This window comes from Siniperca chuatsi, linkage group LG17 (genome assembly GCF_020085105.1).
Source record: "Siniperca chuatsi isolate FFG_IHB_CAS linkage group LG17, ASM2008510v1, whole genome shotgun sequence".
Classification (NCBI taxonomy): Eukaryota; Metazoa; Chordata; class Actinopteri; order Centrarchiformes; family Sinipercidae; genus Siniperca; species Siniperca chuatsi.
In genome coordinates this window covers 11961381-11977319 of record NC_058058.1, presented here as the reverse complement: position 1 = coordinate 11977319, position 15939 = coordinate 11961381, and the positions used below count along the sequence as shown (strand labels likewise).

Below are 15939 nucleotides of genomic sequence, written 5' to 3'. Positions count from 1 at the left end.
GTCACAGCCCCCCGCCCCCCTTCCATACAGAGAAACCAGAGAAGGAACCTGAAACTGGTGTGTGTGTGTGTGTGTGTGCATGTGTGTCTCACCCTCTCACCCAGACTGTGTGATGTACTCATGCAGACGTATAAACTTACAGGACCAGAAGTGAAGTGAACTGTAATGACCTGCTGTCTCTTTGGAGGGATTAAAGGGAAATACCACTCAATTTAATGACTCATATTCCTGCTGTGACTGTCATTTCACTTAATATCTGTGACACTGAGTAGCTCGTCTCTAATATGTAATGAATAAAAACTAAGACATTTTGAAAGTGAACCCTTCCCACACATATGTACCACATCACCACAATGCTGAAGTCCATGGAGGGTAATAATTTCGAAGAAATTTGGTTGAAAATGTCACCTTTTGAGGTTTTATTCAGTAGAAGACAATATCTATTTCATTGTTTTCTGTGCCGTTTGGGGAGAAAACATGTTTGCTATTTGGAGTTTATCCTGAAAGATATAAAAACAGATAGTTATCCTCTAGAAATGTTGTGATAAAATTCTGATCTTAATTCACTTACACAGACAAAATGAGGATGTTTGATGTTTTTTGGGTTGTCCCTCCATATGTACCATTCTTGTGAACGCAATATCTCAAGAACGCCTTGAGGGAATTTCCTCAAATTTGGCACAAACGTCCACTTAGACCTTAAGGATGAACTGATTAGAATTTGGTTGTCAAAGGTCAAACGACAAGGTCACTGTGACCTCACAAAACACGTTTTTGGCCATAATTTAAGAATTGACGCAGTAATTATGACAAAATTTCACACAGATGTTTAATGGGATACAGCGATGAAAAGATGACATTCTTCACCCAAAAGGTTAACGGTCAACTTCACTGTGACATCGTAATGTCCTGGCCATTATTCAACACCATAACTCAGGAACAGAAGGGGAGATTGTGACCATATTTCACAGATGGTTGGGCACTGAATAGGTGATACTTTTGACTCAAAGATCAAAGGTCATTTTGACCTCAAAATAGGTTCTTAGCCGTAATTTAAGAATGAACTGGGCGATTACAGATTTCACACACATGTTGACTAGCACAGTGCGGGCTCAGATATATATTTTTTTTAATCATAGAAGGTCCAGTACGCACTAGTAGACTGCAATTTGGGATCATTTGGAGTAAGTAGTCAAAAAGTTGTTCACATGCTGCTTTAGAGTTTCACAGATAACAACATGCACAGTTTTTTACTTGATATGAGCAGCAGCTATGTTTCCGAACAGTAAAATGATCAAATTATTATCAGGTATATATTTAATTTGTTACCACGGTCTGTTTTCATTACATTTACAGTTGGGGTTCATTGTGAATCAGTACACCAGTATAACACCCTGTTCTAGACAACACAATCTGCTGCCGTGGAGAGACACTGTCCTCTGGTGGAACAAATCAAACGACCACTGTAGATCTGACTCAAGCTGATTTTTACTGGCTTTCTGTTACACCTATACATATTTTAACTGTAAATGTAAGAGTGACACTGAATGCAATAACAGCAAGGATGTGTCTCTTTGAATCCCATAATGGTTAAAAAGAATAAATTAGTATGAAATGCTGCAAAGCCAAGAACAAACAATGGTTGGAGAAGGCTGTAGTTTGTGTAGTTTGTGTTTATTCATTCTTTTGACTCAGTTTAGTGCTTTCCCAAATTTATGTAAATAAAATAATAAACGAGCACAAATGTTTACATTAAACAATTACAGTATCATGTATTGTATGTTCCTCTTCCTGACAATCTCTCCCAGATGTTTTATGAGCCACACCAATGACGACATGCTCTAAAATGTCAGAAAAATAAAATAGAACGTTTGTTGAAACTCAATTAGTGGTTTTATTTTTCATAATTTCCTTTAAAGTTGCTGTTTTAGCGATGTAAGTTTTCTGTGTGGTGCTGACGACACTCCTCCATTTAGACACTTGTAAAATGATAAACAAAGGCGTTAAAGGGAGCTGCACTATGTACTTGAAAGACTAACTGTTAGAAGTGTTTATACTTCTGAAGAGGGCTTTGCTTCTAGCTCATTTAGTGTGTTGACTCAAGACTCTGCCACATTGTTTTGCTCTCTAACTCTTTCTGTCATTCTGCATTTTAATGTGGTTGACGTCATTTTTTCTGAATCTTTTTAGCCTCCACTTTGGCTTTACACAGCAATACTTGTCAAACATAGAGAGAGAAATAATAAGACAGCACACGATGGAGTGTTTCCATTTAAAATGTCGTAATTTGGCCACAGTGCCTTGATGAAACTAAATACCAATTTTGCATTTTTGCATTTTCACCTTTATTGGACAGATGGGTTACAGTAAAGATAAAGACAGGAAACGTAGGGAGAGAGAGACAAAGGTCACTTGGTGGAATTGAACCATTGCAGTTTTATGGTTACATGCTGCAGCTTTATTTACAGTGAATATGTCCTAAATTATTAAAATGTAAAAAAAAAATTAAATATACAAAGAAAAGTTTTACTTTCACATGACCAAAACTCAGAACCATGTGAGCTACTGCAATTCAGCAGTCAAGTTTGCCGCTGCACTCACATGGCATACACTTCTCACTACATCTTCCTGCCCACTTTATTAGGTACACCTATAAAATCTAATGCAGTCCAGTTCAACAGATACACAGCCACATATACCTTTACAAAGCTTATAATGGCTAGTTTTTGTTAAAACTTTCCGAGAGGTGTTAATTCAACTACATGCTTATTATTGAGGTTGTAGTTTGCAGTGGTGTTGAACTGGACTGGATTACGTTGAAATGTGTTTCTGATATTCTTCCCACCACATGTTTGTAAATGAAGTCAGCAAAACATTAGAAACACTAGTCAATATAATGCACAAAAATTCAACACCACTGCAAACTACAACCTCAAAAATAAACATATAGTTGAATTAAAAATTCTTTTACAGTGTCAATCCAAACTGAACATTATTATTTTTGAAAGGTAGAATTTATGGCTGAGCTGTTGTATTGGATTGCATTCGATTTTGACAAGGTCAGAGCCTAGACACCAAATATCAACTCAACTCATGATCACTAATTCATGATCTTTCAATATTCTTGAATCTTGTCTCAAGGGCATTTTTTTTTCTGTTTTCAACATCACAATTTAACATAGCATGTGGTCCCTCGAACAGTACAAGCTCATCAGTATCCCTTTGTGGTCCAGTATTCCTTCTCACCAGTCTCAGGACGACATCCAAGCAAGGGTGAGAGGGTCAGGGGGGCGAAAAGTTGAGAATGTGGAGAGATAAAGGGATGAGGATGGACGGAGGGAGTCAGCCAATGAAGTGTTGTTTATCCTTAAAAGTGGTTTGTTTTGTTCATCATAAAGAGAAATTTGCAGCGTTTATTTTCATTTCTGTTTTTGACATCTTTCTGTGATAATTTTTTTTGTTCTTTTCCAGCCTCTGAATCTTTCTCTGCATCTGTTTATCCATCACTTTTGGTGAGTCTTTCTCTCCAGGTGTCTCTCTGGACTGTCCCATTCACAGGTAGTTCGAGGGGGTCACCTGTCTTTAAGTGGACTGTTCCACGTTGGCTGCAGAGAGTGGAGAGCTGGTGAGGGTGAGTGTGGCCACGCTGTGAGCTATCGCCAGTGCTACCGTACCCGAACATTTATTCACTGAACTCCTCTCCCCTTCTCCCCCACTTGTGTGCCCCGCCACTCCATCCCCCTCCCTCGCTCCCCTCCTCCTTGTCCTCCACACTCTTTTGAAGCTGTCCGTCACAAAGCAGTAAACCACTGGATCCAGGCAGCTGTTTAGGCTGCTCAGAGTAACTGTAATGTGATAGGCAAGTACATGCCCCGCCCCCTGCCCTAGCCCCTCCCCTCTGACTTTGACCCGGAAGTAAACCAGCACCTGCCGTATGTGGAACGGTGTGAAGCAGATAGTGAAGACCACCAGGACGGTGGCCAGCAGTCTGACAGCCCGTGCATTCCTCGCCCTGCTCTGCTGGGGCATCAGGCCGTGGATGGAGGAGAGAAAACAGGCGACGCGCAGAGTGAAGCCCACCACGGCCAGCAGCGGGAGGAGGAACTCCAGGATCGTGAGGTAGAAGAGGGCAGGGAGGAACGCACAGGAGGAGCTGAACTCCAACGCTGTGGTCTGCAGAGAGCAGGGGAGAGATCCCAACACATCAAGTCTTAAAGTTATAATACTCAACATTTTCACAAGTCTGGTGTTCTTCTACGCACTTGTTTAATCTGAAGGCTCTTTAAAAGCCTGAAAAGGTAAAAGTAGTAAGAAAAAGCAACAATTTAAATTAGATTTTGTGTAACAGACATATTTTTTCTTTCTTATCCCTTGAATCCTCTTATGACCCCTTTAAATTTATCTTGGGACCCCTCGTGGGGTACGAACCCACAGGTTGGGAACCACTACGTTAGCCCATTCAAAGCTTCACATTTCCTGTTTTAAATACATGGTGACCCATTTAGTGGGGAGTGTTTGTGTCTTCACCTGGAAAGAGTAGGTGACCACAACTGCAATGAACCAAACTGTGGCGCTGACACACCTGGCTGTTCCTGTGGTCCTGCATCGATGGAGAGTACTGGACGCATGGACGACAGCGAGGTACCGATCTATACAGATACTGAGTGGAGGGGTAGTCACAGAGAAATGAAGAGGTACAAAAAGTTTGTGCTGTACATGCTGATAGTGTTCATTCATTTTAAATGTTGAATGAAGGATTGACCCACCAACCTGGTCAGAAACAGTATACTACAGTACATGTTGACAAAGTAGCTGAAGGTGTGAACGTAGGAGCAGGCCACACAGTTCCCTCCACTGTGGTACAGAGCTATGCGAGCGGGCAACGACAGCGCCACCAGCAGGTCAGCTACAGCAAGGTTTATGGTGTAAACCACAGAGGCTGAGGAGTGGGTGGAGGCCCCGCAGAAGACATAGAGAGCCAGACTGTTGAGGATCACACCGACCACCAGCATCAGACAGTTACACACCTGCAGCAGGGAGGAAGGGAGCGTCAGTGCTCTAAATACTCAGCAACTGTGGATGTTTCACTTTGGTTGGATGATCATATGAGATCGGAGTCAAGCTGAGGAATTCAGGGTTCAGTGCCTTCAGTGCCTTGCTCAAGAGCAGTGTGGGGAGATTTTTAGTCCTTCACACACATTTTTCCAGCTTGTGTGGAGAGCACATTTTTCTCTTGAATCTGATTCTTCTGTTTATTTTTTCTGCCTATACTAAATATTGATGTTTGGATATTGGCTGCTCACAACCCTGAACAGGATAAGGTGAAGTATAGAAAAATTGATGTATTGCTAAAAACAATGTCATGGTATTTATTCGAACATTTTTAGGAATTACTTAACTTACGTATTTAAAAATAAATCTAGCTTACTGCAACAAACCTTTTAAACAACAGGTTTTATAATAAATGTTTTATCTTCAACAGTGATGATGATCATTAAATCCAGCTTTATTTGGTACCTACTAACTGGTACAGTATCTTGTTTTACCATGAGAGAGACCCAAACAGCGTAGAAGTCTTGGTATAGCTGCACATCCAGGTGGGCTAACCTATGCAGGTATGGTGCCCCCCATTCCTGGTCCCAGGTACTGCAGTTAGTTGGGTCAGGGGTCAAGAGGGACAGGAGGGGCTCTGTGGTGGAGGTGGAGCTGATGTTGGTGAGAAGGCTCTCCATTGGTTGAAAAGAATGAATGAATGACAGGTTGGCGTCTGAGTGGCAGAAGAATTGACAAGACAAAAGAAGATATTAGTCTTGTACATGTGACGACTCTGCTGTTGTTATTCAGTAGTGTCTTTGTATTTCTATGCATTGCATTTCATTGTTGGCCAGGATGTTGAGTAGTACCTCCTGGTGACACCTGGGCCTGGTGTTTCCAGCCTATGAACACGACGTCCTGTTTCTCATGCCTTCCCTTTGGTTTTGCTGGCTTGGTTTTCTCATTCCTTCACCCTCTTTTCTCCTGCCAGTCATGTGAGGGCCGCAGCATTACTTTAGTCCCTCTTTTGTTCTCTTATGCACCTTACAGCATCCACACACTATTCCATCACTCCTGCACACCTTACACTGCTGATTCCACTGATACCCACACTCCACTCCTTGTTCATGTTCAGTTAAGCATTTTATTCATTTATTGTTAAATAAATTACTTTTGTTAAACTGTTAAAGTTGTGTGTCTCCCAACTTTATTTCATGGCCCCAGAGCCAGGTTGTGACATACATAACAATGTAACATTAAACCTGCTGTGTAGAACTGGAAACACAAGGCTGTATGAGGTGGCCTATATACAGTATGTGTGCCATACTATAAATATGTGTTAAGTCAAATTTAGTGATAGTGATAATATTAGTGGCATAGGAGTGATTAAGTTATTTTCTTAACTGGTATTAAATAACTGAGTTTTAGGTGTACCTGAGTTTTACAATCTAGATTTGGTAAAAATTTGACATTTCTATGTGCATGTATGTATTCAGCATGAAAAGTAATTCTTGATCTTGGAAATAATAGTTTGATAAAACAATCCAAACTCAAGGTGCACTAACTAGCTTTTCTGAAGCTTTTCCTTCAACCATATCACACAGACTAAAAAACATGGTCAAACTACTATTTCTAAAATCAAGAATAAACATTCATGCTTAACTTTTAAGCCAACATGGATGAGAGGTCCTAAAAGTGCTACTGAGCTACTGAGCTCACATGTTAACAGATTTGTCTCCATGACAACTGAGCGAATTCAAATTCCTGATTCGGTTTAGATTGTTTTGCCAAACCATCATCTGCATACAGGGTAATTTTCTGTCGTGTTGACTGAGTTAAATTCCTTTAATGTCATTATTAGCTTTTCTCAATTGGCAGTTATTCAAGTCATTATAGCAATGAAATTACTTTTGCTTCATTTTTGACTTTGTTATAGTGATAAGATAAACTTGATAACTCACCCAGACTCATTTGTTTGTAGCTTAAAGGCTAAAAGCATGTTAGGATTGTTTCCAGACTTCCAGTGCTGTTGCTGTCTGCTTTTAACCATCTTCCAGCAGGAATTTAAACTAATGACAGGAACTCCCATAATGTTTGTAGGAGACAGATGCCTCAACCTTATACCCTGGAGTCAGCCATAGATACTGTATTATAAATAGACTTAAATAGCTCAAACCTTAAGTGATGCAATGTGCTCCAATTGGCTTAAAACAACTCAACATATTTCAGCTTGGTGAGCAGACACACGCATACTGAAAGACAGAGTAATGACCCCTAGGGATTAAAAGTAGTCAACATCAGTAGAAGTTAATCCAGAGAGAGAGACTTTAGAAATGCTCGTCTTATAAACAACATCCTCTCGTACTGTAGTGAACACTGAATCCATCTTCATATGCTCTCTAAAAGGACATGACACTTTCAACAAAGTTAAGTATGTGACCTCCTGTGTTACTTTAAACACAGTGTACACTATTAATATGAACCATGTCAGAGTGCGCTGCTATTTAACACACCGCTGACACGAGATATACATTTGTCACATAAATTTAATGAATGTGACACATCCTGTTTAAAGGAGGGGAGACTTTAAAATCTTCAACGTGCAGACGCTATTCTCTTTCAAGAGGTTTAAGGTAAATGTAACTATACAATAAGCTAAAAATAGACCAAGAATTTTAAAGGAACTCTGGTTTGGCTTAGAGGATGTGAGGGGAGATAAAATGGGGAAAAATAAGACTTGCATCTGAAGTGGGAAGCTACTAATAAAGACACTTGCATGTGTTGCAATGCGTTGGTAAATTTGTGAGCTTTCAAACTTGTTACATGGTCTTGACATGTGAGCTCAGTAGCTGTAGATTGCATCCCTAGAACCTACTGTATAGGACTTCTAGTCCATGTTTCTGTGAAAATCAAGTATGAATGTTCATTATTGACCTTGGAAATAGTAGTTTGATGATGTTTTTTAGACCATGTGATACAGTTTGAAAGCAAAGCTCCGGTAAAAGCTAGAGATTGGACCTTGAGTATGGATTGTTTACTACTATTTCGAAGGTTAAGAGTGAACTTTCATACTTGATACATACACTTCTTACACATAGAAATTTCTCATTTTTAGCCTGTTTACCAAAACTAGATTATAAAACCCAGGTATACCTAAAACTCTGTTTAGAAATTAACTTAATAACTAATATTATCTGATAGTCATAATATGGTACATACATATATAGACCACTCCATGCATCCCTGTGGCTGTTATGATTTCATCTGCAGCACTTTTAGGACTTCTTGCCCTGAAAACACATTTTCTTAATCAGCTTCTTAATATATAGAATATATATATATATATATATATATATATATATATATATATTCGATCCCGGACCAGACCAACATCACACAATCTCTCTGGGTGGAGTCTGCATGTCCTCTGTTCCGTGGGTTCTCTCCGGGTTCTCCGGCTTCCTCCCACCGTCCAAAGACATGCATGTGTAGGTTAATTGATAACTCTAAATTGCCCGTATTGAATGAATGTGAGAGTGAATGGTTGTCTGTCCTTGTCTGTGTCTGTGTTAGCCCTGCGACGAGTTGGCCACTGTCCAGCCTATCCCAAAGTCACTGGGATAGGCTCCAGTCACCCGCGACCCCTAACGGGACCAAGCGGTAGAAAATGGATGGATGGATGGAGCTTCTTACTATGAGTGGCAGGGTCCCACATGAACACACAATTTTCTGCCAAAGTAGGAACAGTTTTGGTTATTTCGCGATTTCACTGGTTTGAAAATGTGTTGCTTATTCAGTCACTGTGACTATTTAATGTTGTAGAAAAAATACTTATTTGAAACTAAGTTTTCAACTGCTTTAAGCATCAAAGTTCATCCTTGACCTTAGAAATAGTGGTTTGATTGTTGTGTCCAACGACTATTTCTAAAGTCAAGAATGAACTTTGATGCTTATACAGTAGTTTGATGAAAGAAAGTCATCTTGACTTTCTATCCATGTTATAGCTGCAAAAGATTTCCAGCTGAAGTGTGTTCAGCTGAGAATGTGTCTTAGGTAAAGTATATGTAAGGCAGAAATGGAGAGAGTGATAGAACTCACCAAGCACAAAGTACACAGTACTTTTAATATAAATTTCATTGTTTCTACGTCACCCAAAACACAACTTTTCCTGTCTCAGTCAAGTTGTGTTGGCAACTTTTGGATATTTAATTAAAAATGATGATGATTAATAGTAGTTAACCCTTCATGGCAATGATGATAAAACATGTTTGACTTGAAATGAGGAAAGGCATTGAAGGATTTGAATGAAATTTCACCAGCTTGGCACCTGAGTGAACCCTTTTTTTGATTTTCAAGCCGGTCTTGGTAAGTTCTTTCTTCACCAAAAACAAGGCAGAACACCAAATGGATTTTCCCTAAATCACAGCTATGAAGCTGATCGTTAAAAGTTTTATTTGACAGACCCACTGGTTTCAGCCAAAACTGTCTTTCCTGTCCTTATAAGTACCAGAGACGGATGAGCTCCTATCTGTTAAGACGTCCTGCCGAGGAAGGTCTTTCCACTCTTCATCATCACACAGACAGTTGGCTAAAACAAGGCCGAGGGCCTGGATTAAGACAGAAAAATACCTGCACACTGCTATCTGGTTCCTGATTCTGCTTTTCTTGTACATTGTCGTGTCCATGTACAATAAAAGATTTGTACAGATTACATTAAAGAGCTAAAATTGGATCATATAAAATCAACTATCAAATCTCTAGCTTCCTTTAACTTAATCCTTAAATCAGTAAATCCAGTTTTACATAGAGCCGTAAAATTAATTTTATATAATCTTTAGTGAATGAAACCTCCTGTTTTCACATCATGTCCCATCAAAAATCAATGAGCTACATGTAACCCATAAGCAAGAGAAGCACAGCTGTAACTAGAGGGTGTCAGTACATTTTCCTGGAGCAGCGGGCAAACTATTGTTGGGTGAAATAAATATGTTTCTTTCAAATATTATTACAGACTGACCCTTGGGTCCCTGTCTCTTATGGAAAATTAGCTAAAATGCAGCATTTTTATGATCTTTTCTTGTCTGAAAAAACAAGACAAACAAAGGTCAAACAATGATGACTAAACAGGTTTCTGAAACATACCTTGTGAAGACAAAGACAGAGTGACAAAGCCCTCCTCCAGTCGATCCACCCGCAACTTCTTAAAGGTTTAATGTTTATATCCTGAAAGTCTCTCACTTCTATTCTTCTTTCTTCCCGTGTCCTCTATTCTTTCTGTTGTTGGTTAGTAGACAGAAGAGAGTGAGTGGTGAGTTGGGATGTGAACCCCTCTGGGCGGGACAATTCCTCCAGCAGAGCAGGGTGTATAATCAGGCAGCTGGACCTCCTCCTCATCGCTTTCTCATGTCACCCTCTTGTCCCACAGAGGTACAATGCAGGAATAAACAAATAAATTAGAATAGAATACAGTAGAAAATAGTTTTCCTCTCCTATAGTTTCCTTCTATCCTCATCTTCCTCCACCTCTCTGGCTCTCTTCCCCCTACTTTGTCAACCTTACTTTTCTCTCCATCTTTCCTCCCCTCCTGATCACTCCCTTTTGCCTTCTCTCCCTCTGTATCCCTGCTTCATCCCAGTCTCTTTTTCGTCTTTTCTGAATAATTGAAATAGTGATTTGGAAAGGATGGAAGGGAGGAAGCCAAACAGAAGAAGAGTATGTGCTGGCTCAGTAAAACGAGATTTAGACCCAAAAGCATAACTCACAGACAAGGCAGATAAGTTAAAAGCATCTTTTATTTGATGTTGAGGCAGGCAAAGGTTGGCAACAGGTAAGCATTCAAAACAGGCAACACAAGGAGCAACTAGAGGGCTTAGTGTCTAAAAAGGCAGACAAGAAACTGGCAGAAAAACAGGCAAAAAGGCTGTAATGCTTGGATATCTCTTAGACTATAAAGGAGTAGGTGGATAGGCAGGTATACCATATATACTAGTATCAGATACACTGAAGGCAACTGCTGGTTGAATTAGGAATAACAGGATCTGAAATAACAGGTGAGTAAGTGACTGGCAGGTGAAATAGAAATGTGCAAAAATTAAGAGCTGACTGATGCCACAACACAGAAACACTATCTAGTCTTTGTGAGACAAAAGGAAGGAGAGACCGGAACGGACTATTTCATTCAAGTGGGTTTTCAATAAAGTTTATTTAAAGCTGTCTCCAGGGTGGTCCCTAACTGGAAAAATATATGTTCTTTTACACCTTTGTTTGTCTCTGTGTAAATATCTAACTCAATTAGAGAGACGAGGGGGGATAATAGAGAGAAACAGAAAAAGAAATATAAACTGTTTCTGAAGCTGCCAGCCTTTGAACCATTTTCATCAAATTTACGCTCACACTTGTATAGAGAGAGAAAGAAAGAGCACATGCAGAAAGATGGAGAGGAGGTCTTTTGCATTTATTTTAACGGAGATATACTATTTGGAGTGAAGCAGCACCTCATAAACGACAGTGACCTAAACAACTAGAGAGATGGCCACCACTCCAGAGTGTGTGCGTATGTTTTAGTGTATGTCCAGGTGCATGTGTGTGCAGCTGTCAAACAAACTGCTGTAGTACAAACCTGGCCTGAAAACTAGTGAATTAATTCATCTTCAGTTCATATTAGGGGACTTTTGATTTATGTTGCATTGCTAGTGATGTCATTTTGCAAAGTGCCTGGGTAATGTCTGATTGAATTTTTCTTGGCTTGTTCAAATATTTGAAACCACTGTCAGATCTATCCTGGTCCGGCTTGTTTAAAGTGCTGGAGACAGAGAGGAAGACAGAGAGGAAGGGTGTCCCACCTGACACTTTAGTGGGATTTAGTGAGTGAAAGGAGTTGTGAAATATACTTGTGTGTAGGAAGTCTATTCCTAGAGACTTGCCATTATTGTGTTTGAGAATTAAAGGGGCACCCTAACAATTTAACATCTAAAAGTCAATTTACTAGTGCATGGGGCGTGCTACACAGCCTATACAATCAGTTGTATAATATTTTCTGTCCAGCGATTTCTAGAGTCTGAGAAAATTACTAAAGTAACATTGCTTGATTATCTTGGCTTGGACTTTTAACAGAAAGCCTGTGTAACAAACTAGGAACATACTGCTTCAATGTTGTGGGCATTTACTAGCCAGAGAGGGTCTAATGACAGGAAGCTATCAAGTTGCATTATGTGAAGTGTAGGATCCATTCTAGGGATTAAAAGACAGGATATCTCTGCCTCTGCTGCATCCATTTTGACCATTCTTCTCAAATCTGTCTCCACAACTTTATGGAAGTGCAATACTAAATCTCTGGAGTACCCCTTTAAGTATTTTCCGGTTTTAACTGGTGTTCTGTTCATATTTGGCAGTTCACTGTAACCCTGCTGTAGCCACTGCAGAATTATGACCATATTGACAATGGGACATATTACAGAACTGCCAAAACAAAGCAAAGGTTTCATGAGTTTCAAACTGTGTAGGTTTTGTAATGCATCTTCATCTAGTAAAAAAAGAAGCTGCAATATCTTCAATATTTTAGCTATGACTACATGAAAGACTCCTAGACTATTGCTTTAGTGTGTTACATTCCAGTGCAGCCCAGTGCTGGGCAATAATTTAATATTGATTAAATTAATTTAATTAATTAAATGTTAAATTAATTGAAAGGTTCAATGAAGTTAGTTATGGTGACATGCAATTATATTCTCTAAAAAGAAAATATTTATTAAAATATTTCACAAAATGACACCTGAAACAACTTCTAGGATATTTTGGAAATTAGATAAACATCAACTTTATTATTTGACATTTTGAGTATTTTGCGTTTTTGCATAGGCCTATTAGGTTATTATTATAATATATAAAACACATGTGAATATAGCTTATTAATAGTAATTATTGTGATTAATTTAGTCCTTACCATCAAGCCCAACTTGAATATTTACATTAGGGCCTCATATTGAAGATATGAATATAAATACTGGCCTAGTTTAAATATATTTTCAATACAGTAGACCATTATTACAAAATACACATAATAGATTTGTCAGGCTTTTTGTTGCCAAGGCGACCGAGATGCGTCAACATTTAAGAGCCGACATGAACAACGCCAAGAGGTTCTGTTCCCTAGCAACACCAAAATAATGAAGAGGTGACCACTACTCTATTTTCTTTTTACGCCTCCCCGTGAGACACGTGTGGGAATATCACAATATATGACAAATCAGATTTTTATATAACCGAAACGTTTTAATTTCTGGCAGCGGAACGGGTTATTTTGTACCACACGGAACTGGTTGCGTTGGGGACGGAAACTATATCTGTAAACAAACGCAACGCTGGTTAGCAACATTTTTAGTGCACTTGTACATGTACAAAACGAGTGTGGAATAGCTTAGCTCAAAGAAGATGTTTAAAAACACATTCCAAAGCGGATTCTTGTCTATTTTATACAGCATCGGCAGCAAACCACTTCAGATATGGGATAAAAAGGTAAGCAACGATTCAGAACGAATGCTATGAACCTAACTAAACTTCCTTAGCTAGTCGTGCTAAAGCTAAGTAACGTTGGCGTTAGGTGTTTTGGGCTCAACACTTGATAATATTACAACTGTATTTTTTTTTGCGGTGTGTTTTGGATGCATTGTTCAAACAGCTGACTAAGGTTGTGTTAGCTAGCCAGCTACCTTTGACGCTTACATTGTCACTTTGGTGAGTGGGGTCAATCTGCTCCAGCTAAGGACAGAAGTAAAGATAGACTCCCTGATTTAGTAAGTACGTCAGCTCTCAATAGCGCGTTCAAGTTTCTTCCCAGTTGATATTTCCCGTTGTTATCCCATTGTTGATATTTTAAAACTAAACACAATTTAGAGTAGTCATTCAAAGCACCAATATTGATCTGGATTGAATTTAGGGGACTTGAGCGCTGATAAAATATGGAAATCTGTATTACCGATTGGTGCTGTTAATTTAAACAAAATCCAGAAAGCCCCCAGTTCTGATTATTACATTTAACCAGAGCAGGATATAAGTGGGCCGAAATGCGCTGTTGGTAAGTAACCGGTAAGAATACCAACAGGGGAGGATGTAATTTGTTTGAGGTTAGCTAATTTACAGCACTTTGTAGATGTAAAAGGTCTAGACAATATTCACTGACTTCATGCTGACTGACTGCTCCCACATCAGCATCTAAATTATAGCTCGGCAGATACAGGAGTTTAGAGGCCAATACCAATATTGATATTTGAGAGATTACAAAATATGATCAGCAGATTGTCATTTGTAAAATTAACACATTACATAAATAATCATTTTTTTGATAAGCATCCCCTATTTTTTTGTTTTAGAGAGCAAGATATTAAGCAGGACATTTTCCAGTCGAAAAATAAACAAACTCTAGGGTTGGCAAACTATGTAAAGCTCACACTGTTCTAAATTATCTTTGGCATTTCTGTACTGCAACTTCTTGTTATTTTTTGGCCAACATATACATCAATACAGATATATCTGTAAGAAACTAATATCTGTGAAGTTGAATGACGGTGACAGCTTTCCTTTACTAGTGAGATACAGCTTGATTTCTCCATATAAACCTCAAAAAATAATATTTCTGTATGTTGACAGGTGAGGAATGGTCACATCAAGAGAATCACAGACAATGACATCCACTCACTGGTGTTGGAGGTTGAGGGGACTAACGTCAGGTGAGTTTGTGTCTATTTAACTGATTCTTCAGCTCAGGTCAGCTCATTCAAGCACTAGTCACCCTCATCTGTCCCCCTTGTCTTTTTTTATTTCTTCTACTCCCTGCAGTACCACATATATAACATGTCCTGCAGACCCCAAGAAGACACTGGGCATCAAGCTTCCTTTTCTCGTTATGATCATTAAGAACCTCAAGAAGTATTTCACCTTTGAAGTCCAGGTAGGGTAGGCACCCCTACAGATACAGACACCTTCCATGTCTTGGCGGTATTAATAAACAAATGTGCACTCATGCGTATATGCACACAATAGAGTACATTTTGGCTTTGATGCTTGCAGTGTCAGGATTCACGGTCACTCATCATGCTGTCTCCCCATCTTTACAACTTTCAGGTGTTGGATGATAAAAACGTTCGCAGGCGGTTTCGGGCGAGTAACTATCAAAGCACGACACGAGTGAAGCCGTTTATCTGCACCATGCCTATGAGGCTGGATGATGGCTGGAACCAGATTCAGTTCAACCTGTCGGACTTCACCAGGAGGGCCTATGGAACCAATTACATTGAGACGCTGCGTGTACAGGTTAGTGCACAGAGACAGAAACCAGCTGTCTCCAGATGCTTGCACTCAGTGTGACCGTAGAATCTCTACAGTGAATGTTTAAGACTGTATTTCTGTTTCCCTCTCAGATCCACGCGAACTGTCGAATAAGGAGAGTGTATTTCTCAGACAGACTGTATTCTGAGGATGAACTCCCAGCTGAGTTTAAACTCTACCTGCCTGTTCAGAACCAGAAAGCCAAGGTGAAATACACACCTCCACACATGAACAATCATGCATACACTACATATAACCAACATAATGTTGTTCCATCTTTGTTATGACAACTGCTAGTCAAATAAGTGGTTTAAAAAGTTGGATTTTCAGAAGTTAGTCTAACACGCGTCTGTTTGTGTGTTTGCTTCTTGCAGCAGTAGAGATTCTCAACGTGCACTTTCCCCCAGACGTGATGTGGAGTTTAGCTGTAAGATTTTCAGTGTGTAGACATATGATGAACTTTAAAACTTGGTAATTTTGTTACTATGAGTTTTCAGTGCCGTCTTGTGTTGCTCTCTGCACAATAAAGTTTTTTATGGACTCATCTTCCCACAGTTTCCAATGCATATTGTAGATGTTCAA

At 39.4% G+C, this 15939-nt stretch overlaps 2 protein-coding genes across 5 annotated transcripts; one reads left to right on the top strand and one right to left on the bottom strand.

Moving 5' to 3' along the window:
- Nucleotides 1–910: 910 nt before the first annotated feature.
- On the bottom strand, nucleotides 911–10429 carry LOC122864942 (G-protein coupled receptor 20). Of its 4 annotated transcripts, XM_044172741.1 has the most exons (5): nucleotides 10177–10429; nucleotides 5547–5767; nucleotides 4771–5027; nucleotides 4528–4660; nucleotides 911–4173 (listed from the first exon to the last, which is right to left on the bottom strand). In XM_044172741.1, exons 2-5 carry the CDS (start codon nucleotides 5730–5732, stop codon nucleotides 3583–3585), a joined length of 1167 nt encoding a protein of 388 aa, XP_044028676.1. In that variant the 5' UTR covers nucleotides 5733–5767; nucleotides 10177–10429; the 3' UTR covers nucleotides 911–3582. The 4 variants fall into 4 exon arrangements, with proteins under 4 accessions (XP_044028676.1, XP_044028677.1, XP_044028680.1 ...); XM_044172742.1 differs by lacking the exon at nucleotides 10177–10429 and having other exon boundaries at nucleotides 5547–6244; XM_044172745.1 differs by lacking the exon at nucleotides 10177–10429 and having other exon boundaries at nucleotides 5608–5718.
- A 2749-nt stretch (nucleotides 10430–13178) lies between these two features.
- Nucleotides 13179–15906, top strand: cfap20 (cilia and flagella associated protein 20). Its single transcript, XM_044172737.1, has 6 exons — nucleotides 13179–13548; nucleotides 14680–14759; nucleotides 14869–14980; nucleotides 15154–15342; nucleotides 15450–15563; nucleotides 15732–15906. The coding sequence occupies exons 1-6, from the start codon at nucleotides 13465–13467 to the stop codon at nucleotides 15735–15737; spliced, it is 585 nt and encodes a 194-aa protein (XP_044028672.1). The 5' UTR covers nucleotides 13179–13464; the 3' UTR covers nucleotides 15738–15906.
- The last annotated feature ends 33 nt before the right edge of the window (nucleotides 15907–15939 follow it).

Excerpts from the sequence above, each read along its gene's own strand:
- cfap20 (XM_044172737.1), top strand. The coding sequence starts at position 13,465 with ATGTTTAAAAACACATTCCAAAGCGGATTCTTGTCTATTTTATACAGC. Across the intron at positions 13,549-14,679 it reads TTCAGATATGGGATAAAAAG|GTGAGGAATGGTCACATCAA; the intron begins GTAAGCAACGAT and ends GTATGTTGACAG. Across the intron at positions 15,343-15,449 it reads TTGAGACGCTGCGTGTACAG|ATCCACGCGAACTGTCGAAT; the intron begins GTTAGTGCACAG and ends TTTCCCTCTCAG.
- LOC122864942 (XM_044172741.1), bottom strand. The coding sequence starts at position 5,732 with ATGGAGAGCCTTCTCACCAACATCAGCTCCACCTCCACCACAGAGCCC. Across the intron at positions 4,661-4,770 it reads AGTATACTGTTTCTGACCAG|TATCTGTATAGATCGGTACC; the intron begins GTTGGTGGGTCA and ends CCCTCCACTCAG. Across the intron at positions 4,174-4,527 it reads TGGTCACCTACTCTTTCCAG|ACCACAGCGTTGGAGTTCAG; the intron begins GTGAAGACACAA and ends TGCTCTCTGCAG.